At 42.0% G+C, this 23500-nt stretch overlaps 1 protein-coding gene across 3 annotated transcripts in view; it reads left to right on the top strand.

The window, feature by feature from the left end:
• Positions 1-23500, top strand: part of ASTN2 (astrotactin 2) — an 882294-nt gene that overhangs the window by 696309 nt on the left and 162485 nt on the right. For all 3 annotated transcript variants that reach the window (XM_043565814.1, XM_043565813.1, XM_043565812.1), the window contains one exon: positions 405-670. In XM_043565814.1, coding sequence (XP_043421749.1) covers positions 405-670 — 266 coding nt within the window. The remainder of the gene's footprint in view (positions 1-404; positions 671-23500) is intronic.

The raw sequence follows: 23500 nt of genomic DNA, 5'->3' as shown, positions 1-23500 counted from the left end.
CATGAAACTTCATGGAAAATACAGGACTGGAGCAAGTTCTCAAAAGAAAGGTAAAATTTATGTAAATTGACAGTAGACAGGAATTTCCTGTTGGGAAAAATTTCTTTGGATATTTACATCTTACAGGGCCCTTGGAGAATCCTCTTGTCTAAGCAACCAACTTCCAATATGGAGAAAGTGAGGCCCAGAGAAAGTAAGGAGCTATTTAACGTGAATTAGAAAACAAGATACCATTCTGACACCTTGAGTCCTAAAGCAGGTGTGCTTTCCAAGGCATCATGAGCAAACCATTCTACCATCTTTTTTTTTCCTTTCCAGTGGATACCTCTTCCTTAGCACATTGGACCCTATGGGTTCAAGAGTCTGACCTTTTGAACAATATTGAATTTCTCTTTCCTCTCCAGAGACCACAGAGCTGGGCAGCAAGAAGGAACTCAAGTCCATGCCCTTCATCACTTACCTCTCAGGTCTGCTGACGGCGCAAATGCTGTCAGATGACCAGCTCATCTCAGGTGTGGAGATCCGCTGTGAGGAGAAAGGCCGATGTCCCTCTACCTGCCACCTTTGCCGCCGGCCGGGCAAGGAGCAGCTGAGCCCCACGCCAGTGCTGCTGGAAATCAACCGTGTGGTACCACTGTATACCCTCATCCAAGACAATGGTACCAAGGAGGTGAGCTCCCCTGACACAGCCACTGTGTCACATTTAAATATCAATCTTCCTGCCTCCTGCCCTTGTAGGCCCTTTGTCCACTGGGATTGTCTTGTCATCATCACCATGGTGACGACTGGCATTTATTGATTCCTTACCATGGTTTAAGTACATATATAGCTGCTATTACCAACAAATCCTCAAATCTCAATGGCTTAAGACAATAGAAGTTATCACTTGTTTGTGCAGAGTCCCAGATAAATGTTTCTGATGATGAGTGGCTTTACTCTGAGAAATGGTTCAGAGACCCACCTTGTTCTGTCTTGTGCTCCATCAACCTGATGCTTCCACAGTTGCTGTGGAAGAAGAAAGAACATGGAGGATCATACGTGAGAAGTTGAAATGGGCCAAGCCTGAAAGTAACAAATATCATTTCAGTTCCACTCCCTTGGCTAGAACTCAGCCATTGGACACACCTGTCTGCAAACAAAAACAGGGAAATCTATTCTATCTGTTTGCCGAGGAGAAGAAGATATATGGGTTTGTTGAAAACCTGACAGTCTCTGCCTCAGTGCTATACTTGGATTATCTCATTTAATCTTCCCTCCAGATCTATGAAATACATATAAATATTGGTGTGATTCATATGAAATTACCAACTGTGGATCATTTTTTAATTTATAAAAATGGTAATTCCATGTGGTTCATCCTAATGTCATGCCCACTTTACAAGTAAGGAAACCTCGAAGATGTTTAGTGATTTGCTCAAAGTTAGTCTGTTTCAGAGCCTATGTACTTAGTCGCGAAGTTCTATCTCCTCTTTTTCCTCTTTCTGCATCTCTCATTTTCCATTACAGTATGCCTGGGCTTGAAGAGACCATATAAATGGTTCACTGGTTTGCAAAAGTGTATTAATGAACAGTTTCTCTAAATGCAATCTTTCAGGAACCCCAATTCCTAAAAACCAGGAATAGTGATGCCACGCCTTCACTTAGGAAGAGGAAAGTGGTTAAAGCATCCCTACTTGGTCCCCATGCTTCCCTCTGCAGCAACTCCCAGATAGCTGGCCCTGCACCTCCAAAGAAGATACTCTGGTAGATCCCTGACCAGCACCAATAGGATGCTATGGATTGTGCGTTCCCACCATAGCATTCTATTGGACAGAGTGCTAGAGGGTGGTACGTGGTCAGGTAGGGTTTCATAGAGGACAGAGAGGGGATCAGAGTAAGGACGTGGGGAAAGCATTAGGTAGATGACCAGATGCAGAAAAGAACATGATCCATATGAAGACTGGAAGACATCCCCCGTGACTAAGATCAAGAGATAAAAGGAAAGCACAATGAGGCTAGAGAGGTCAGAAGGAGCCTGATCATACAGGTTATAGAAAACTAGCTCATAGAATTTGGATCTGTCTGGAGGGCAGTGAGATGCTTAGGATATGCAGGAAGGATTAGATAGGTTAGATTTGTGCAGCAGAAGGAGCCCTCTGGAAATGACGCAGAAGACCCCTCAGTGGGAGAGCAGTTAAATAAGTGTATAATGGAATATGCATACAGTGGAATGCTCTACAGCAGACAAAACAAATGGATTATACTGACACTTGATATGAGATGAACAAACATAATATTAAATGAAGAATAGAAGTCCCAAAGGTATAATTAATTTTTTTTAACATTTATTCATTTTTGAGAGTGAGAGAGAGCATGAGCGGGGAGGGGCAGAGAGAGAGGGAGACACAGAATCTGAAGCAGGGAGACACAGTATCTGAGCTGTCAGCACAGAGCCTGATGCGGGGCTCAAACTCACAAACTGTGAGATCATGACCTGAGCCGAAGATGGACGCTTAACCGACTGAGCCACCCAGGCACCCCCCCAAAAGTATATTTTATATAGCATGATACCCTTTCCCCTGTTTTTAAAAAAATGTTTTAATGTTTATTTATTTTTGAGGGTGGGGTGGGGGAGCAGAGAAAGAGAACGACACAGAATCCTAAGCAGGCTCCAGGCTCTGAGCTGTCAGCACAGAGCCCGATGCAGGCCTCAAACCCATGAACTGTGAGATCATGACCTGAGCCAAAGTTGGATGCTCAACCGACTGAGCCACCCAGGCACCCCTCCCCTGTTTTAAGTTAAAACAGATACACACACGCCAAATACACTACATTTTTGGAATGAATACAGGTGTTATAAACTATTTTAAAAGGGAACCAAGGAAATGGTGAACGTAGGACTCAGGATGATGGTAGTCTTGAGTCAGGGAGGCGGGGCAATGGCTTGAGGGAGCCCTCATTACATGGAGGAATCAAGTTCCTAGCTGGCATTTTGGGTGGTGGATTTGTGGGAGTTTATTAAAGCATTAAAACTAGCTAATTAACGAACACTAACTGGATGAATACATAAAGCCTAACCATGCATGGTGCAATAATGAGCTTGAATCATGAAGTAAGCATTGTGGATAATCTAATTCTGTGCATGAAAGGTCTCCACAATAACTATAACAAAAAAGCCAAATATGTATATATCTCCACCCCTCCAGCTTCAGGGTGAGAGATGAGTGTGAAAATGCAAGGGTGCAAAGGGGGAGACCTCTCAGGAGGGTGGTAGCTTCCGCCGAATACCAAATATGGTCCAACCAGTGTTATGTCAGTGTGGATGAGTGAAGCATCATGGTTAGCTGCTCTCCAGGACTTGGTGGGTGAGGCTGTGAGAATCCCCATTTACTGCTCTGTAAACTTGGCCCAGTGACTGCCTTTCTGGGCCAGACTCTTCTCATCTGTGATGTGGCACCATCTTAGTGAAGTCCCAGGACTTTTGTGATGTGTTCTTGGCACATGCAATAGCCAGAGACTTGGTGGTTCCTTTCCTCCTTGCTTAGGAATCAGATTCCCCCATGTCTGGATTCTATGCCAGCTTCCCTTGGCATCAGCGAAATATGCAGTTCTTCGGAAATCCAGCGAGATGTTTTCGAGGCCAACTGGTGGGATGTTATCAGAGAAGCCCAAGAGTGTGAAAGCAGTCACTAGATGTCACTGTTCTCCTTATAGGAGATCTGGGACCCTTGAAGCACTAGTCATTCATTCATTCATTCATTCACCATTTTTGAGGACTTACTATATGCCAAGTACTGTGTCATGCCCTGAGAAGTAGAGTGTAATGCGTAGACTTGGTCTTTATCCTCACACAGACGAGACGGGTATTAATGAAACAATGATACAAGTAAAGATGGACTGCAAAGTACCAAGGGAAGTCCAGGCCAGTGGGTTGAAAGAGTGTGGTAGGAGGTCTTGTGGAGTTAGGGAACGCTTCCCTGAGGAAGTGACATTTAAGAGGGCTTGGATGCATAAGGTGAATGTGGAGGACTGTGTTTGGGGGAAGGCAAGGAGACTGAGCACATGCAACACTGAAGACCCAACTCCTGCAAAGGCCTGAAGAATGAACTGGCCCATTTGCCTGAGAAACTGAGTGAGAACCTGTGTGTGGCAGGGGCTGAGACTCGGGGGCAGCTCCATGGGCAGCACCGAGGAGAAAGTGGCAGGGCTGGGCCAGGCAGGCCTGGGGAGGCTGTGGTGGGGAGGAGTCTGGCCTCCAGCAGTGGGGAGCCTGGGAAGAGTTTGGGCAGGCAGACAGGCAGGGGTGATGTGTTCTCAGCCGCACACTCTCCTCCTCTTAGTCATCCCTGCTCAGAAACATCAGAGCTGGTTGATGAGATGGCTTCCTCAAGTCTCCAAGCTTCTTCTCCCCAACCCCCAATGGTAGGCCTTTTTAAAGTTGCATAACAGTCTAGGGGCTGTGGTAAGTTAGGTTTTTCCAGGAGATCCAGGCTAAGGAAGGAGTGGGTGGTAAAGGCCGACTGTAGGTCTGGAAATGATCTGGGGGAGGGGAATATGGTCATTGAATTAGGCTGGTGTGATGAGAAGGCAGCCACTCCCCTTGTGGCAGTCATCTGTTTTTCTGCCTCCCCAGACCCCATCGATCCTTCTCCCCTGGCTTCTCCATCTCTTTGCTTTTCTCTGCAGCTGGAGGTGGAGGACACATGCATAACACACAAAAGAACCTTGGCCTGGGCTCTGACACTGAGGCACAGCAAGGCTGGGAAAAGTCCTTTTTCCCTTTCTGGGTGTTTCTTCCCCTACCTGAAAAGGCAGAGAGGATGAATGAGTTTCTTTCTGAGTTTCCTGCAAGAAACTTTGTTGGAGTGGAATCAGGTAGCATAGGCTCTGTTGCTCTACTCAGGCTGGATTGGAATCCTGCCCCAATCTCCTGTTCACTGTGTGATGCTGAATGACTTCTCCAAATTTCAATTTCCACATCTGTAAAATGTGGTCTTTATGGGCATCAAACAAGATAACGAATGTATAGTGCCTGGCACATTGCATATAATGGACAAACATTCTCTATGATAATGATAAAAGTGATGTTCATCTCAACTTCGTCCCTCCTTTTTTCAAGTTTCCTTTGATACTTCCTCTTCTAAGTAGTACTCTGTAACTTTGCAGATGTCCAAAGTGCTAGGGACATGACATTCTAGAGTAAGATCTGTATTTTGCATGGGAGACATCACTGGGTAACCCAAAAGGACAGATCATGAATGGAGGGAATACAGGAACATTTTCACACTTTATAAACTTGGCTGGAGTCCATATTCTGTTGGTAAGGGAAGTCATAGGTGGAGTGCCACAAAGAATAAGAGGATTCCCTTCTCCTACAGACCTCCTGATGTGGAATGGAACCAGTCTTCTATGTAAGAACCCCTGACTCCCTTGAATTATTTGGGGGTGTTCAGACAACTTCTGAGTCCCATTTTATGGCATGGTAGGAAGTATCAGTGAGGGGGTGTGGCTTGTCTGAGGTCTGTAAGGCAGTTCTGGCCTCTCATTCTGGACCAAGGTTAGGATGTGCTCTGAATAGCCCTGGGGACCACTGGACACCAGCTCCTTTGGTGGTTGGGGTCTCCTTGCATCCGTCTCCGTAAATACATAGGATAGGATGACTCCTTGTGCCTCAGTTGGAAAAGAGCCCTTCATTACATGTCACGCTGTGATTTAGAACAAAGAAAGCAGGAAAAAAATGATTTATGATGGACAGTTTGGTTTATATATAAATCTCCTCCCTCCACCTGTTAAATGACCTTACACAGCCCAAAACCACAGCTAGTGCTTAATGTATAAGACTTTGTGGGGCTGTTAATGTAGCTTTGGGTGAAGGAGAAGAAGAGGCTGCGAGTGGGGGAGACAGAACAGAGTCATGGTGCAGAGCCAGTCAGAGCTTGATTTGAAACCCATCTCTCCCATTGGCTACTGGGTGACCTTCCTTGTACTCATTTGTAAATTAGGCATTGTATCTATCTCTATCCATGTTGGGGCTAGGAGTTCTCTTTGGGACAACTAGAGAATTGGGACATCTGGAATCTGAACTAGGCTCTGCCCTTGACTCTTATATGGCGTTGGGCATGGATGCTTCTAGTGTTGTGGTCTTTGTTACTTTATCTGTACCATGAGAATTCTGAGCTAACTTCATCACCCTCCCCCCCATCCTCCACCTCCCAGTGCTGTGGTAGGGTCAGAGCTGACTTTTACCCTGAAAATAAGGGAAATACTTTGAGGTTAGAAGAGTCATCCTGTGACCTGCAGTTTATTTCCCATCCAGATATATTAACAGTTTTGCTCCTTCAATTAATATTTGGAAGAGAAATAGGTACATATCTTGCACTTTATTGCAGTGACACAGCATTTATGAGTAGAGAGCGATGTTAAAACCACATCCTGTTCATCTTACAGATCAAGTCTCTTATGTCACAAATAGCAGAAGTAAGACCTAGATTTGAGGAGTGGCTTGCTCTAGTCACAAACCAGTTTTGAATTCGAAGCAGTTAGGCATGGCTTCTGGCCTCAGTGATGCCCTTCATCTCTCTGAGACTCAGTTTCCTCCTCTGTAAAATGGATAGTGGTAACTTTTACCAGAGGGCTCTCATGTAGAAAAATTAAGACACCCTTTGCTAACAATTTGAAGACTGTGAAATACTCTATAGATGGATGATTATTTCCTAGTGCTTGGTTCTCCTGACTTCCGGTCATGTGAGTTTTGTTTTGTTTTGTTTTTCTTTTTTCTTTTTCTTTTCCTGCTGCTCTAGGAAGAGCCATGTATAATTTTGGTCTTGTTGTGGTTGTCTGACCCTCTAGCAGATCCTCTCTCTGCCAGAAAGACTTGTTTGCTCTATTTACACTTCTTGGCTCTCACTGAGAAGGGAATTCCAAATGACTGCTCTTTGAAAGGAAGTCAGCCAAGATCACCCCCGCTTCCCCCACACCATTATTACCACCATCACCACCACCATTATCACAGCTGCTGTCACCATCACTGTAGCACCATCGCTGCCATCTTCTTGCCTTCCTTGGGTGCTTAGTGTGTGACAGATAACTGTGTAAGGGAACAAGATTCAGAGGGGGGAGTCAGATGCAGATTGTGCCTTCAAGGAGCTCACAGTCTAGTGGATGAAGCTGCGGAGTCACAGAAGTAACTATAATTACTTGCATATGTTACATTCATGCATGACTTATTTTCAAATAATACAATTGACATTCCAACAGTGTTAGAAAGTGGGAGAAAGAAACTCAGAGAGAGTCTGGAAAAGTTCTTGCAGTAGGCAAGGTGGATATGGGCAGATCATGGAACAGCTTGAGGCAGGTCTGTTGGATGATGAAGATAATACTATCGATGAGATGCCTATCATATGCCAGAAACTGTGCTGAGGGCTTTACATGCTTTTATCTCATTTAATCATCCAACAATTCATGAGGGAAGTACTATTATTATCCCTATTTAATAGATGAGGACACAGAGTCTCAGAGAAGCTTGAAGCCAGTTCTGTAAAGTTCCAAAGCTAGTTCAGGTCATAGTTGGAAAATTGTGACCCATGGGTGAAATCCAGCACGCCACCTGTTTTTATAAATAACATTTATGAAACCTAGCCACACGTTTGTTTACATATCATCTATGGTTGCTTTCCTGCAGCAACAGCAGGGTTGGGTAGTAGCCACAGAATACAGTATGACACACAAAGCCAAAAACATTCATTTCTAGTTCTTTACAAAAAAAAAAAAGTCTGATAAACCTTGGTCTAGACTAAGGGATATTGGAAAGGAAGGGGAAAAAAGGTTATTTCAGATACTATGAGCCAAACATATAGAATAGGAGAATAAAACTCAACAGTTATTGAGTGCCAAATCTATGCCTGGCATTTTTAAGCGTTTTATGTATATTAATATATGTTCTCTCACTCCAACCCCCCCAACACATTTGAGTATGCACTATTATGCCCATTTCACAAATTAAAAAGCAAAACCTGAGGCTTTACAGAGGTAAGTAACTCATCTAAGATCACATAGCTAGGGACTTGTGGGCTCAGAATGTGAGCCTGGGATGTCTGTATCTAAAGCTTGTGTGTTTCATCAGTCACTCTGTGACAGGTGTGAGGTTTGGGAGAGATCAAACTGGAAAAGTGATGTGCAGAAGCCTGAGCTGTGGGAAGCTTTGAATGCTGCATTGAGGGAGTTAGGAACTATGTAAACTATAGGGAGTCCTCCTTCAAGGTTTGGGTCAAGGGAAAAAGACATGATTAAATGTGACTTTTTAGGGGCACCTGCTGACTCAGTTGGTGGAGCATGCAACTCTTGATCTGGGAGTTGTAGGTTCAAGTCCCACGTTGAGTGTAGAAATTACTTAAAAATAAAATCTTAGGGGCGCCTGGGTGGCTCAGTCGGTTAGGCATCCAACTCTTGAGTTTGGCTCAGATCATCTCGCAGTTCATGGGTTTAAGCCCTGTGTCAGGCTCTGTACTAACAGCATGGAGCCTGCTTGGGATTGTCTGTCTCTTTCCCTCTCTCTCTTCCCCTCTCTGCTTTCACTCTCTCTCTCTCTCTCTCTCTCTCTCTCTCAAAAATAAAATAAACATTAAAAAAATTAAATTCCTAAAAAAAAAAAGTGAAAATAAATGTGACTTTTCGGTGAATAACTACAGCAACAACCGAAGAATGAATTTCAGGGACCAAGGCTATGTAATAACCAAGGGTTATTAAATTTGGGGTCTGCAGATCTCTGATTTCAAAGCGTCTTTGGATCTCCATCCTCCAAAAATTTATACCAAATTATACATTATCAAATTATTTTTCCTGGAAAAAAAATCTTGGTATCAGTCTGTTTTCTAAATGTTCTGGACCCAAACGTTATAGAAGACTTAAATAAGATGACCAGTTAGTTGGGGTTTCTATTGCAGAAGTTCCTATATGAGGTGGCTGGGAGTGTGGGGATTCAATTCAAATAATTTTAGCATTTACTGAGGGTCTCCCTTGGGTCAGGCACTATGCTGGGCATTTGAGATACATTAGAGAGAAAAACAGGCATGTATTTTGACCATCTGGAGACTTAATTTCTATTGGAGCATGTGTGGGAGACAAAAAGTAAACAATGAGAATAGTAAATGATAACTGTATATTAAAAAGTGAAGAGAAAAAACAATAAAGCAGTAAAGCGACATGAGGAGTAGCTAGTGGAATATGGAGACTGGATTTCAGGGGGTCTCACTCGGAATCTGTTGGGATGGGCATGGAGGAAGCATTTGTTAAAAATGCAGGTTCCTGGCTTCCTCCTACTGATTATTTTTTCTCAGGTGGGGTGAGGCTGGGAATCTTCATTTTCACAAGCTTCCAGAGTAATTCTGATGCACACTGAACTTGAGAACCACTATCATAGGTCTCTTTCATTCTGAAGTTCCTTCAGGGAATTCCTTGTTTAGGGATTAAGAAAGTCAAGTACTTATAATCTGGCGTAAATCTCTGCTATTGTGGGCCACTTCCTCTCCTTCTCCGTGCATTCTGAGGAGGTGCACTGGCCAGGAACCAGACTGTCAGGCAATCCTTGGCAAGAGAGAAGATCAAAGAAAAGAGGGAGAAATAATCCACACATTACTCAACACGCTCATGGTCAATTACAAAAAAGGAACTTAATGCTTGGCTTGCCTACTTGCAAAACTGGAAAACGTAGCTATTTCATGGGACCAGAAGACGACCAGCTTCAATAAGATCTACAAGACATACAGACTTAGCAAATGCAAACACTGTTGCATGTCACAGCAAAGGGCGTCCTCCCCCTACCCTTGCCCCATGGGGCATTGAATTCAGTTAGCAAATGTGATAAAAAAGAGAATAGCATAATGTCTTTCCCTTGTACTTTTAATGACAACCATTTCCTGAGCACTTCAATTGTGCCAGGAGCTCAGCTTTAGCTCTTTATGTACTTAGCTCACTGAACCCTTTTCATCAACCTCACATGGTGGGTATTATTATTATCTTTTTTTTTTTTCTCCATTGTGAAAACTGAGGCATGGAGATGTTACACCATTTGTCCCCAGTCCCTAGAAATAGGACCAGGTGGAGGAACCAGGGTTTAACCTGAGCCCCTGGGCTTTTTCTCACTTTGCTGTACTCTCTATTAGCTACTTCCTTTCAACTTTTTAAATTATCATAAATGGAAGTCTAATGTGCACTACAGACACTATCACTGCATTATATTACCTTCTCCAGCTACTGTGTCTTCATTTCTTTACTTCACGGCCAAATTTTTTTTTAAAAAATTGACTGCTTCTACTGTCTATGCTGATTCACTTTGCAACTCATTCCAGAGCTGACTCCCTTCATCCAATGGAAACAGAGTGGCTTCAGTCTTGTGGACACTACATTTGCCATAAAAGACTGCCTTTTTTAAGATAGTGTTTTCTATCTCACTTTTTACAGATTCTGAAACCAATAGGTTCTTGATGCTTTTCTTCCTTCTTGCACTCGTCCCCCTGAAACTATAACCCATTATCAAATCCTGCAGATTCTTCTTAAGAATTTCTCAGAAGAATTCACTCTTACCCAGTCTTGTTCAAGTTTTACCTGGACTATTGCAATTGTCTCCTCACTGGCTAACAACAGTCCTTGCCCCCTCTAGTTAATTTTCTTCCTTGCAGCTAGTGACGTTTTCAAAAATAAAACTTACGCTCATCACTTTCCTAATTCAAACCCTTAACTGCCTTCCAATTGCCTAGGATCAAGACCATGGTACTTACTAACATGGCCTACATGGGGCTGCTTGGACTGGCTGGCCCTTCTAACTTCTTAAAACTCATTGGTACCCCTACCGTCCTTGCTTTCTGGTTTTCAGTCACTGGTGATCATCCAATTTCTGGAAAGGCTATATACCTTGTTGTGCTGAAGAGCCTTTGCTCATGCTTCTCCCTCTAACTAGCATGGATTTCATCCCTCTTCCTCCTTCTTTTCTGAGTTAACTGTTACTCCCCCCGCCAGATTGCTGTGGAAGCTTCTGGATTTGATAAGCTCCCCATTTATTTGTTTATGTACTTTCTTGAGTCTTTTTATCTTTCTTCCGTAGCCGTTATCAAAGCTTCTAATTATACTTTTTATGTTTATGAAATTGATTAATGTCTATGTCTCCTCCTCCTCCACATTTTATTATTTTGTTTTATGATGACAGCAGTGCCTGTGAGGAAGGAAGAACAGGTAAACTCGGGAATGAAGGCATCTAGTCCAACCCTAGTCTACTTCTTGGTTCCTTTCTGCCGCGCCTTACAAACTGGAGTGGAGTCTGTGTTTGAACATTCCCAGTAACAGCTTGCTCAGTGACCCCAAGCATCCTGTTTCTCTTACTTCTAGAATATCTTTCCTAATCGGCTCAAATGATTGTCTTATACATTAGGGGGTAAATTCCATGAGACAAAGGTCTGGGCAAACTTGTGCTCAGCATTGCACCAGCATTCCGGTATAGTGCCTGACTCATAGTAGAAATTCAGTAAATTCTCAATGTGAATAGGTGAATTGAATGAGTGAAAAGCAAATGAATTACCAACTTACATTGGTATGCCTCCAAGGTGCTTTCACATACACTGGCCCCCTTGATCCTCTCAACAGACCAAGGAAGGTAGTGATATTTATCTTCATTTTACAGAAAAGGAAACTGAGGCTTAGAAAGGGTAGGTGCCACCCCCCAAAGTCCCAAAGGGCTAAAACATATCAGAACTAGGGCTGGGATCTCTTTTCGAGCTGACCTATAACAACTCATCCATCACACAACCATGCAAAGACTACCCCAGCCAGGGCAGTGCCTGGCTTCCAGGAATGGAGCAAGCTGTAGGCCCCATCCCTTCTGGAGCTTATCCCTGTTCACAGGGGCTCTTCTTGGGTCATTAGACAACTTCAGTCAGCAGTGATGCAAAGGGCCCAGAAAGAATTCACAAACAGTTCAACTCTCTTGCTATTTCTAAGAACCAAAAAGTCGTTCCAGATGTGTCTCACAATTCACCAGGCAGATGTAGCTGAAAGCAGCATGAGTTTGTACCATTATACAGTCAGTCTGTGCAGTGCCTTCCTTGGTCAATAGAGTCGTGTCATTCCTAATATTTCTGAATGGAAGGGTTCCAGGTTGTAAACTCAAGTCCTGGGAGGAGGAGAATACCTTGAGGAATGGGACTTCTCCTGGGACCACATGTTTCTTTTCTTTTTCAACTTCATTTCCACACTTTCCCATTTGAGGGGACGCTGTTAAATCCCAGTTCTGCTACCCAACCCAAAACGATTTAGTTTAGAGAACTGTAACTTCCATCAGAGCAGAGAAATTAGTGTAATGAACCTCCATGGACCTCTCACCTTCAGTTGAAACAGTGATCAATTCACACTAAGCCTACCTTACCTGCTCTCTCACCTCAAACATTATGGCCTTTTATGTACAAATGTTAAAGCCCATATTTCTAAAAGATAAAGACTAAAAAAATACCTTCAATACCATTACCATGCTCTCCAATTTAACAGTTTCTCAATATCATCAAATATCTAGTCATTGTTCATGTTTACTGGATTGTCTTATGTTTTTGGTACAAGTTTGTTTGATCGAAGCAGGATCTAAATAAGATCTAAACATTGTGATGGGCTGATAAGTAAGTCTCTTTTAATCTGTAGGTTTCTTCCTTTATCTAACTCTCTCTCTTTTTATTCCTTGTGATATTTTTCAAGAACTGCATCATTTGTCCAGTAGAGCTCTCCACAGCCTGGATTTTGCTCGTTGCATCCTCATGGTATCATTTAACATGTTCCTCTGCCGCTGCATTTCCTGTATCTTGGTAGTTAGGTCTAGAAGGTTGACCAGGTTTGACTTTTTTGGCATTCTACCACAACCAGTATTGATACACCTGTACCCCAAGGATCTAATAGAATAACCTGAGCTTTCTAATCTAGGATTTACGAGTTTGTTTTTGATATACATCAAATCTGTCATCAAGTCCTAGCTGTTCCTTTTCTCTGTGTGACTTTTGGCAAGGAATTCTGAGCCTTAGTTCCCTCAGATGTGATGTGGGTTTAATAATAATAATACCTAATTTCTGAGGTTATTCTGTTAAATGAGATGGGCATTTAACACGCTTAGTCTTGTGTCTGGTATGTAGTAAGCTTAGTCTTGTGCTGAGTAAAGATAAGCTCTTACTTATGTTTCCTCCCTTTCTGTTCTTCCTCTTGCTTTTCCTTCTCCTTTTCCACATTTCATTCTTTTATTTTATGATCAAAACAATGCCTATGAGAAATAAAGAGCAGACAGACTCAGAACTGGAAGGGGTCCAGGCATGTGGATGTATCCTAGTCTATTGCTTGAATCTTTTCTACTATACCCTGCAAGAGTCTGTATTTGAATATTCCAAGTGAAGCTTGCCCAGTGACCCCTAAACAGCTTGTTCTCTCACTACTAGAATGTCCCTTTTATTGAGTCAAAATATTTTCCTATCCTGGTCTCTAGTTCCATTCATCAACACTATACTGAAATAGACCTACCTACTGACTTATTAGACAGAACATATACTTTGGAATCAGAGAGATAAAGGTTCAAATATCAGCTTCGCTACAAGATTACTTTGTGTATTTGGGCACATTACTGAAGGTTTTAAGATTCTATTCTCTCATATGTCTACTTTATAGAATTGTTTCTAACTATAGTAGCTAAAATAATAGATTATTAATTGAAAATAATCCAGGTAGGGTGCTTAGGAGCAACGTTTGGCACATAGAAGTAGCTCAATAAAAATATGTCCTCTCCTGGTTCTAAGTGACAGTCGTTCAGGAATTTGAAGATATTTTAAGACTTAATTCTTATAAACATCCCAGTTCCTTTTATAACTTTTCATCAAATGGGTCTGTGCTTCACTCCGACCCAGTTTTATCCCAGCCATCTTAATTATTAGCCTCTGTAAGAACTTCAGCATGTGTATATCTTTCTTAATGATGTATGGTTTATGTAGAAGTGAGAACACACAGAGACTGCTTCACTTGCCTACAGAATTAAAGGTAGAATTCAAGTCTCTTGCTTCCAGACTTTTGGATTTGTCCTGGGTCACAATAGCTTTTATCTTTAGTGTCATGTATATACTAAGCATTCAAAGCATAACTTTTGAGTGGCTAAAGTCAACCAAAGCTCAGAAGGAGAAATCAGCCAGGAGTTATAGAACCAGGATTTAAACACATTTATCTGGTTCTATTGCCTGTAGTCTCAAATATGTAAGCTACAGAAACTGCCTCATCATTGGCTCCTTCCTCTACACTTTGACACAAGCAAACCTATTGTATCATCAAATAGCTGTTCTTGGATTCTACAGTCTCTCCTGTCACTATCTTTTACTTCACTTTTCCTTGATGGTGAAACTTCTGCTTCATTTCTCAACTCTGTCACTTCTCAGCTTCTTGGAAGCGATTCCACCACCTAATTGAAGTTCTTGTCTCAAAACTCAACAAAGGCCTCCTCCTCCTCCTCCTCCTCCTCCTCCTCCTCCTCCTCCTCCTCATTTCCCTCTATTGAGGTGTAATTGATGTATAATATTATATTGTTTCAGGTGCACAGTATTTTTGCACATTGCAAAATGATCACCGCATGAGTTTAGTTAATAGTTAGCATCCATCATCACATAGTTACAAGTTTTTTCATGTGATGGGAATGTTTAAGATCTATTCTCTTAGCATCTTTCAGATATACAATTCAGTATTATCAACTATAGTCACAAACCTGTACATGACATCCCCATAACCTATTTATTTTTTAATTTGCAAGTTTGTAAATTATAAACTTTTTAACCTCTCTAACCCATTTTCCCCACCTCTATGCCCCACCTCTGAGCAACCACTAATCTATTCTCTTTATCTATGAATTTTTTTTTTTAGATTCCACATGTAAGTGAGATCATACGGTATTTGTCTTTCTCTGTTTGACTTATTTCACTTAGCATAATGTGTTCAAGGTCCATCCATGTTCATCTGGCAAGATTTTATTTTTTATGGCTAAATAATATTTGCGTGTGTACACACACACACACACACACACACACACTACATTTTCTTTATCCATTCATCCATCAGTGGACACTTAGGTTGTTTCCATATCTTGCTATTATGAATAATGTTGCAATGAACATTGGGGTGCATGTATCTTTTTGAGTTAGTGTTTTCATTTTCTTTGGGTAAATGCCCAGAGGGATTGCCAGGTCATGTGGTAATTCTTTTTTTTTTTTTTTAGTTTTTTGAGGAACTGCTATACTGTTTTCCATAGTCACTTCACCAATTTACATTCCCACTAACAATGCACATGGGTTCCCTTTTGTCCACATCCTCACCAACACTTGTTGGTGTTACCTTATCTTTTTCACATCTTATATCAAAATATCTTATCTTTTTGATAATAGCCATTCTAATAGGTATGAAGTGATTCAACAAATACCTTTTGTTAACTCAATCCAAAGCCCTGTTCTCAATCCTTTTTAGAAGCATGGATCCACTCTTAAAAGTGTTTGGGCTTGACTCCTTCAACTTTGGCTTGCCCAAACTGAATCTTTACCAGAAGTTATTACTTTCTCTTAAAAAATAGAGGGAATACCAGCAAATGGTAGTGTAAGTGGCTGCTTTGGGATTGAGAAGTACACATTAGTGAGGCTCTTCCATCCCTCATATTGCTTCTTTCCTATTTGTTTGTCAAATTTTCAGATATTTATTTTGAAGGAACCTGGAGAAAGTATAAATATAGATATATACCTATTGGTAGATATATGTGTGTGTGTGTGCATATATATACTTAAATATTTATGCATATTTTATATCAAGGAGGGTGTTTCTTATATTCAAAGTAAACAGACTTATCAATGAGATTTTGAGGTGTTAGGCATTTTAGTGAAATGTCATTGAGAAGGTCTGAATTTTGTAGTCACCCAGATCTAGATTTGAATTTCAGAGTTTATGCTTACCTGTTGGATAGCATTGTACAGATAACTTATGCTACGTGAGCTCCATTGTCTTATCTTAAGACTTGCTTTCTAGGATTGTTCTGGATATTATATATGATAATAGATGTAAAGAAAAGAAGGTTCAAGTATCAGATAGACCTAGGCTTAAATTCTTATTTTGCCACATACGATGGAGATACAACTTCTATTACTGAGAATCTCTATGAAGATAACATGGGGATGATGTAGCTCATTGAATTATTGTTGGCTTAGGTAGGATTATTTATATAAAGCCCTTAGAAATTCTTAGTATGATTAAAAATTTGATCAGTGTTAGTTGCAGCTTCTTTCCTCTTCATCTTCAACTTCACTCTCTTTTTTTTTTCTTCCTTGTCTCTTCTGCTTCTGTTCTTGCTGCTGATTAAACATTCAGCATAGAGTAGGTGCACACTAAATCGTAATTGTCTTAGCCTCAGGCATCCATTGATTAAAAAACCCGAAGGGTGGTCAGTTCACAGAAACCAGGAAAGTCATACCTCCCCAAAGGCAAAGGTAATCTTATTATCTTTTTGGAAGCTCGTTCTAGTGATTTACTTTTCCCCACTGAAAAAATATTAAAAAGAATAAAAATTACTCTGAGCATAGATGTGCCTAGAATAATTTTTGTCTGTAAATAATTGTAAACAATTTTACTATGTTCATAATAAATAATAATAATTCATAAAAATAATAATTCATAATAATTATGTTTCTTCCATGTGGAGAACATCCAAGTCCAGGGCTTTGTCAATATTCACGTAGTTGTTAAATGTATATATATGCATAGACACATGCATGGGTCTGACATTATGCTAGATACTTTACATATGATCCTTAAACATTCCTTACTGTTGTAGGCATTAACGTATCCCCATTTCACACATGTGGAAATGAAACATAGAGAGTTGAAGTCACTTCTGTCAATTTGCTTAGTGAGAACACTAAACTTTGAACCCAGGGGTTTGGTTCCAAAGACCATACTCTTGACTTCCATGTCTTGCTTTCCCTCCAGCATGTATAATAAACTTTGTTGGTTTAAGGGATCTAGACTTCAGAGTCCCAACGTGCCTTGATGGAAATGTGACTATAATGCATGTGGTAGAAATTTCCGTTTTCATAACCTCTCCAGCTAAATTTCTAAGCCTCCCTTTCAAAGGCAAAGATAAGCTTAGTTTGAGTCTAGACTAGACTGTCCCCTCCTGTCCTCTGACCTTTCTTTCCCTGCCCCCACCCACAGGCCCAACCATGGAAGCCTCATCAGCTGGAGAGACTGCCTCCCTCAGATGCCTCCTAAGGGAAAATGGGCGTACTGGAAAAATGAGGTCACCAGTGGCCACAGAAAGGAAATTCTGTGGTCCTTTACTCAGAAACTCACCATTAACTTAAGCTAGCATTTAGCGACATAAACTCCACAATCTTGGACAAATCTTCCACTTGAAACCTTCCCATCCGCCTCTCATCTCCAGATGTTCTCACCACAGGGGAGAGGAGTTACTATCTGTCAAAGGACAGCAGGCCTTAGAAGACAGGTCTTGTCTATTGGGTGGGGCTGGGAGCCTTGGCTAAAAGCTTCCCTTAGGAAAAGTATGAGTTCCATCCAGGTTTTCCCTTCTAGGACTGAGCGGGCCAGGAGCAACGCCTTGTAGGAGACAGGCTGAAAGGAGGATCTGTTCTCTGAAGAACTTGGATTTGTGCGAGACTAAGAAGCCCTTGGCAGTTCAAGGTCACAGGGCAAGATGCCTTGGGAAGATGACTCATGATTAGATGGATGAGGCTACTGATATGGCTGCATCTTCTCCCTGGAGTTATAACTGATGTTTCCTGGTGCTCATAATTGGTCTGCTATTCATCACTTTCACAACTGCTATCAGCTCGGTGACAGGCAGGACAAATGGTCTGGAGATAGTTTGGAACAATGTAAGCACAATCTATCGCCCTGGTGTTGGAGAAGGTCTACTAAGATCACATAGGTTAGATATCCAAAGAGCTTCTAGTCTTCTGTTCCTCAGAGTTTGCCACTCATTCATGTGTCACTTATTCATGTGACAAACATGTATGGAGTACCTGCTGTGGGCCAGGCCTTGTACAAGAAGCTTCGGGTAAAATAAGCCAAGGAAGATTTCAGTGGAGAAGACAGGCATACCGATGAATAATTCAGTAAAATATTGTAGCTCACTAGCAGATACGTTGTCCAAGGTGCAGTGGAAGCTGGGAAACCAGAAAGGGGTTTCTGGAGAAGATTGCAGTTGTTGATAAGTCTTAGAGAATGAGGGTGATGTGACCAAAGGTAGAGTGGAAGAAAAGCATTCTAAGCTGAGAAGAGTTTGTTGCTTGTCTGGTTTGTGACAGGTGGTTTAGTGTCACTGGTATGTAGGACTGGGGTACACTCGGTGGTGGGGCATGAGGCTAGAAAGATTGCCATCTCTGTAGGAAGGGCCTTGTGTGCCAGGCCAAGAACAGAATATTTATACTTGCCCTTCTGTTGGTAAGAAGTAGAAACCCACTAAAACATCTGAGGGAAAAAAATTGGAGAAATTATTATAATGATATAGTGACTTCTCATGGACAGAGAACACAGCAGAGCCCCAGCATCTAGGAAACCACTCTCAGAAGTAACTCCAAAGCCTTCCGTCTCTGCTTCTCTCTCTGTCTGTCTCTCTCTCTCTCTCTAACTCCCTTTCTTATATTTTCTGGTCTCTGTGAAAGTAGCTCAGCATGCCAAGACCCCAGAGCCAAGTCTAGCTTTGTATCTCATGCCAGTTCAAGCACTCACAGACCAATGACCCTTTGAATCTAAATTCATAGCAAAAATATCTAATCAGTCCAATTTAGGCCAAATAATGAATTTTGCTCCCACCACCCTTGGCTAAAGCAACAAGGTTATTTAGTTCAAACATGACTGCCAAACTGTTCTTTGTATCTGATACCTGTAAGGTAACTATTAAAATAAAATCCTGTAGGTAGGTTTTTATTCTCAAACCAGAGTACCTTAATCCAGGAGGGATATACTATGATATGCAAAGATATCTCCAAAGCCACAGGATAAAGAGAGACGAGATTCTTGAACAAATAGTATACAAGAATCACCTGCGAGTATATTAAATCAGATTCTGCAGCACCTCGCTCGGGATTCTGGTTCAGTGCTGCTGAGTTTGACCTGGGAATCTGAAGTTCTAATAAGTGCTTCCAGTCATTAATGAGGGAAGAGGCCCAAATATCACCCTATGAGAAACATTTTGAGAGGAAAAAAATGTCATTGTTTTAATATGAAAACCAACTCAAGTCTATTGTAGAGTAGAATTTGCAATTTGCATAAATATTTAGGAAAGAGACTTCAAAGTAATTTTGTCCTGGTCCTTTCTGATATTTGGGATTCTTTGTGTGAAAAGATAAAACAAACAACAAACAAACAAATAAACAAACAAACCACCACCACAACAAAAAACCCTTCCATATTTTACTGGAGGATATGGAAAGTTTTTAAAAATCGAGAGCTTTGGCTCTTAGATCTCCTGTGCTGGTCTTAGAAAAAAAGTTAGCATGTGGTAGGAGCATGGAAAAGGTTAAGAAACAGAGAATTATCCTAAGGCCCTAGGCAGAAGAGAAATCTTCTAAGCTAAGGCCAACCGGGGGTGAAGGGATAAGAGATACAAGATTAGGGCTCTTAGCATTAGCTCATTTATGATAAACCAATTGATTAATCAACTACTGAGCCCCTCTACTCTATGTCAGGTGCTAGGGATTAAATAATAAAGCAGACAGGAGAATTCCGACCTCAGTTTGTACACAGTCTACTAGGAGAGACAGATGAGCAATGAAACAGACAAGAAAATATAACACCGTAGAATAAGTTTTATGACAGGGGAAGGTGGGAGAAGATGTATTACAAAGGAAGAGGTCTATTCCAGCTTTAGGAGGTTGGAGAATGTTCCCTGGAAGAGCTTATTCCCAAACAGAATTGATAGATCACTCGGTGGGGGAAATTATGGGATGGGGGAAGAGTTCCTAGAGAGGAAATAGCATGTGAATGGCTAGAGGTGAGAAAGCATGGCTGGAGAATAGAGTCTGAAAAGAGTGGTGGCAAGAGGTGATGCTGGAAGGAGCAGAGATTCGGAGGGCCCGACATCAGCACAGAGGCATCCAGATGACTCCAAGCCACCTAGTGGAATGTGGCAGGCTCTGTGGCCAGGGAGGCCAATCATGGAGGGCTCAGGTCATCAGAGTGGCCTACGGCTTAGTCTGCAAGCATCTGAATTGGATGCCTGGGGAAGATTCGACAGGAGTTTAAGCAGTATCAGTGTGAGTTACAGGTCCTTCTAGTGCTCATGGTGTTGCCAGGTTAGGGCCTCTGAAATAAGAATATTCAACACCCTTATTTTATAGACGAGACAACTGAGTCCCAGAGAGGGAGACTGACTTGGCCAAAGTTGCACAGTTGCTGACAGAGCTGGGATGAGCTCTCTTTCCTGAGAAGCTCTTGGCAGAGAGCTTTGTATCCAGCCTAGAATCGAGGTTAGCACAATATGGAGAAGACTCTGGCAAGTACCAGATACCAAGATGCCATGTGGGGGGGGGGGGGGAAACGTTCTGTAGACAGTGATGTTTGGGAAATGCTGCATTTTATGCATTACCTTCTTAGGGTTTCCCACTGACCACTAGCATATAAATGGCTCTGAAAAGTTCCGTGTAGAGCAATCTTATCTTTTTAAATCCAGTCTTTTCCAAGTGTACTTGACCACAGAGACAACCTCTCCAACCACTCTCAATTTTTTTTTTAACCTAAAATCAGCATCCCATTGAACTCATGTTCCTGGAAACACACTTTGGAGCGTTGTTCTTGCCAGTAAGGACTTAGGACTGAACAAAACAAGGTTAACCAGTCACCCTGGCTCACCCTGAGAATATGCCATGCCCCTCAAGCCTCACCTGTTTTCAGTATTTAGGAAAAATGACTGGAGCAGAGAAGAAGTATTCAGTCTCAGGAATCAGCTTGGTGTTTGAACCCTAACTCTGAATTATCCTAGATTTGTGACATAGTTCAAGTCGTTTGTTCATGCTGAGCCAAACTTTAAGTTTCAACTTTTTCAAAGATTTAGTACAACCCAGTATACTGGCTTATTTCAGGATTAAATTAGCTGGAAGTGGTGATGTATTTAGGAATGGGAGGAGCTTGAGATTTAATTTTGCTCTGCCAAACATTGTCTATGTAACATAGGAAAGGAACCCAGAGTCCCTGGGGCTTTGGTCTCATCCTCTGTGTAATGAGAGTGATAGAAATACCCAAATCATGGCATTCCTGTGCAAATAAAATGCTTCTCTTCCTGGAAAACAATGAGCACTGTGTCTGGCATATAGTTGTGCTCAAATCCGCTCAGTTATTTTTAATGCGTTGAAACCTAGCACTCCGTCCTCTACCTGAGATGGATGGGAACTGAAGTATGGGGTGCACTGACAAGAAAAATAGCTCCTTGCCTGAGGATCATATAACCTTACCATCTTGTCTCTGTACATCTTGAGAAACAGACAGCTGACAGTGCCCCATGCTGGAGCATCCCAGTGGGTTGTGTATTTATTTCTCTAATATTTTTTCATTAGCAGAAGTAAGTGTGGCAAGAAGGGGGGCTTGGCTGGCTTTAAATGTCTTCCCCCTGTCACCCAGATTAACAAGCTGTTCTGTTGGGCTCTCATCATTCAGGGGAGAATGGCTTGAAAAGCGAAGTTTATCCTGACAGGGGAAATTAGGTGTCATTTCTGTGATTTATAGAGCCATAGATTGAGCGGCACAATTTCTCATATAGGAAATGGGTCCTTGCCGGTTAGTATTCCTGCACTGTGTGGCCTTGTGAATAGAGGGGTCTGACTCAGAAGCTGAAAATGAGGAGTGGGACAAGGGAAGTCAGGGGGCAAAGCTTGGGTTTGGAGTTGGAGACTCTCTGCTCGATTGTGTTCTATCTGGGGAACGCTGGGCTGCTGTCTTCTCTTCTCTGGTCCTACACTTGCTCGTCTAGAAGGATTACTGCAGACGGTGAGAGCTGTAGCATGCACCAGGTGTTGAGAGGCATAGGAGAGCTGACAGATAGATGCCTTAGCACCAGGACAGAGTAAGGATGTGCTTAACACGTGTCTCTTCCCTTCATGATACCCCTCCCTGTATTCAGAAACCATCCATGGCATGCTCATCGCCCGCGTGACCTCTTCCGCAGAAAGCATGTTAGCTATCAGGGGGGGTGAAGTATAGACTTTATTTTCTTTTGATCAGTGTTAGGTTCCCAGCAAAACTGGGCATAAAGTACAAAGAGTTCCTATATACCCCCGCCCCCTCCCCAACACAGAGTCTCCCCCATACCACATCATAATCCCTCAGCACCATGGTGCATTTGTTACAACTGATGAACCTGTACTGACACATCTTTGTTACCCAAAGTCCATGGTTTACGTGAGGGTTTGCTCTTGGTGTGCATTCCGAGTTCTGACAGATGTATAATGACACGCATCCACCATGATAGTATCATACGGAACAGTTGAAATGCCCAAAAATCCTGTGTGCTCCTTCTGTCCATTCGTCCCCTCCCCCCAGCCCCTGCCAGTCACTGATCCTTTTACTGTCTCCATAGTTCTGTCTGCTGGAAGGAACTTTTAAAGGATCTCAGACAGTACATCTAAGATAGGGAGTTTTAAAGGGGATGGGAAAACTGTGGGCAGTTATGAGGAAAAGTAAAATCCCGGACACAAATCAGGACACATTATCAGAACCAGCAATACTGTGCAGTGTGTACATAAGTTGAAGAAATTATGAGTGACAATAAGGCCCAGAGAGGGTAAATGACTTACTGAGGCCACATAGCAAGTTAGTCGGAAAAGGTTAGAGTCCCTGGGATTCTCCTGTCGCTTGGCTTTTTTCATGCTCTATCTCCTCTTCCTGTGGAATTTTATTCACTCCTGTGGCTGCTATTACATTGAACTGTGTGACATTACTGACATTTGACTTACAGAAATGGAAATTACAGATGGCATTTTCATTAGTCTATTCATATGGATACAGTGAAGACCTCAATATCTACTAAAGGTGGAGGGAATCGGCGGTGAAAATCATATTTAAAAACATGGATTGTCTCCATCAGAGTGTGTATTTGGAGGCTTTATATTTCAGAGCGCAAGCTCTAGAGCCAGATTTCCTGGGTTCAAATCCCGACTGTGTCACCGACCAGCCCCATGACCCTGGGTACAAATGTAAAATGGAACATAATAATTCTACCTACCTCACAGATTGTTGGGAAAATTAAATGAGCCGATATATCTAAAGTACTTAGAGTTTTTGTGAGGAGTAACACATGGAAAGTGTAAAAGTGCTTGGCTACTCTAGTCGGTGAGAATATTGCTCATGATGGTCATGGCTGACAGAATGGATTTTAGGATCAAATGACCTGATTTCAAGTTCTTGTTCTACCACTTTTTAATTGGTAACTTTGAATAGACTATTGCACCCTCTGAACCTCAGTCTCTTCACCTATAAA

Source organism: Prionailurus bengalensis, chromosome D4, assembly GCF_016509475.1.
Source record: "Prionailurus bengalensis isolate Pbe53 chromosome D4, Fcat_Pben_1.1_paternal_pri, whole genome shotgun sequence".
Taxonomy (NCBI): domain Eukaryota; kingdom Metazoa; phylum Chordata; class Mammalia; order Carnivora; family Felidae; genus Prionailurus; species Prionailurus bengalensis.
Note: the sequence above shows the minus strand (reverse complement) of the source record. Positions and strands in the feature narration are given on the sequence as shown.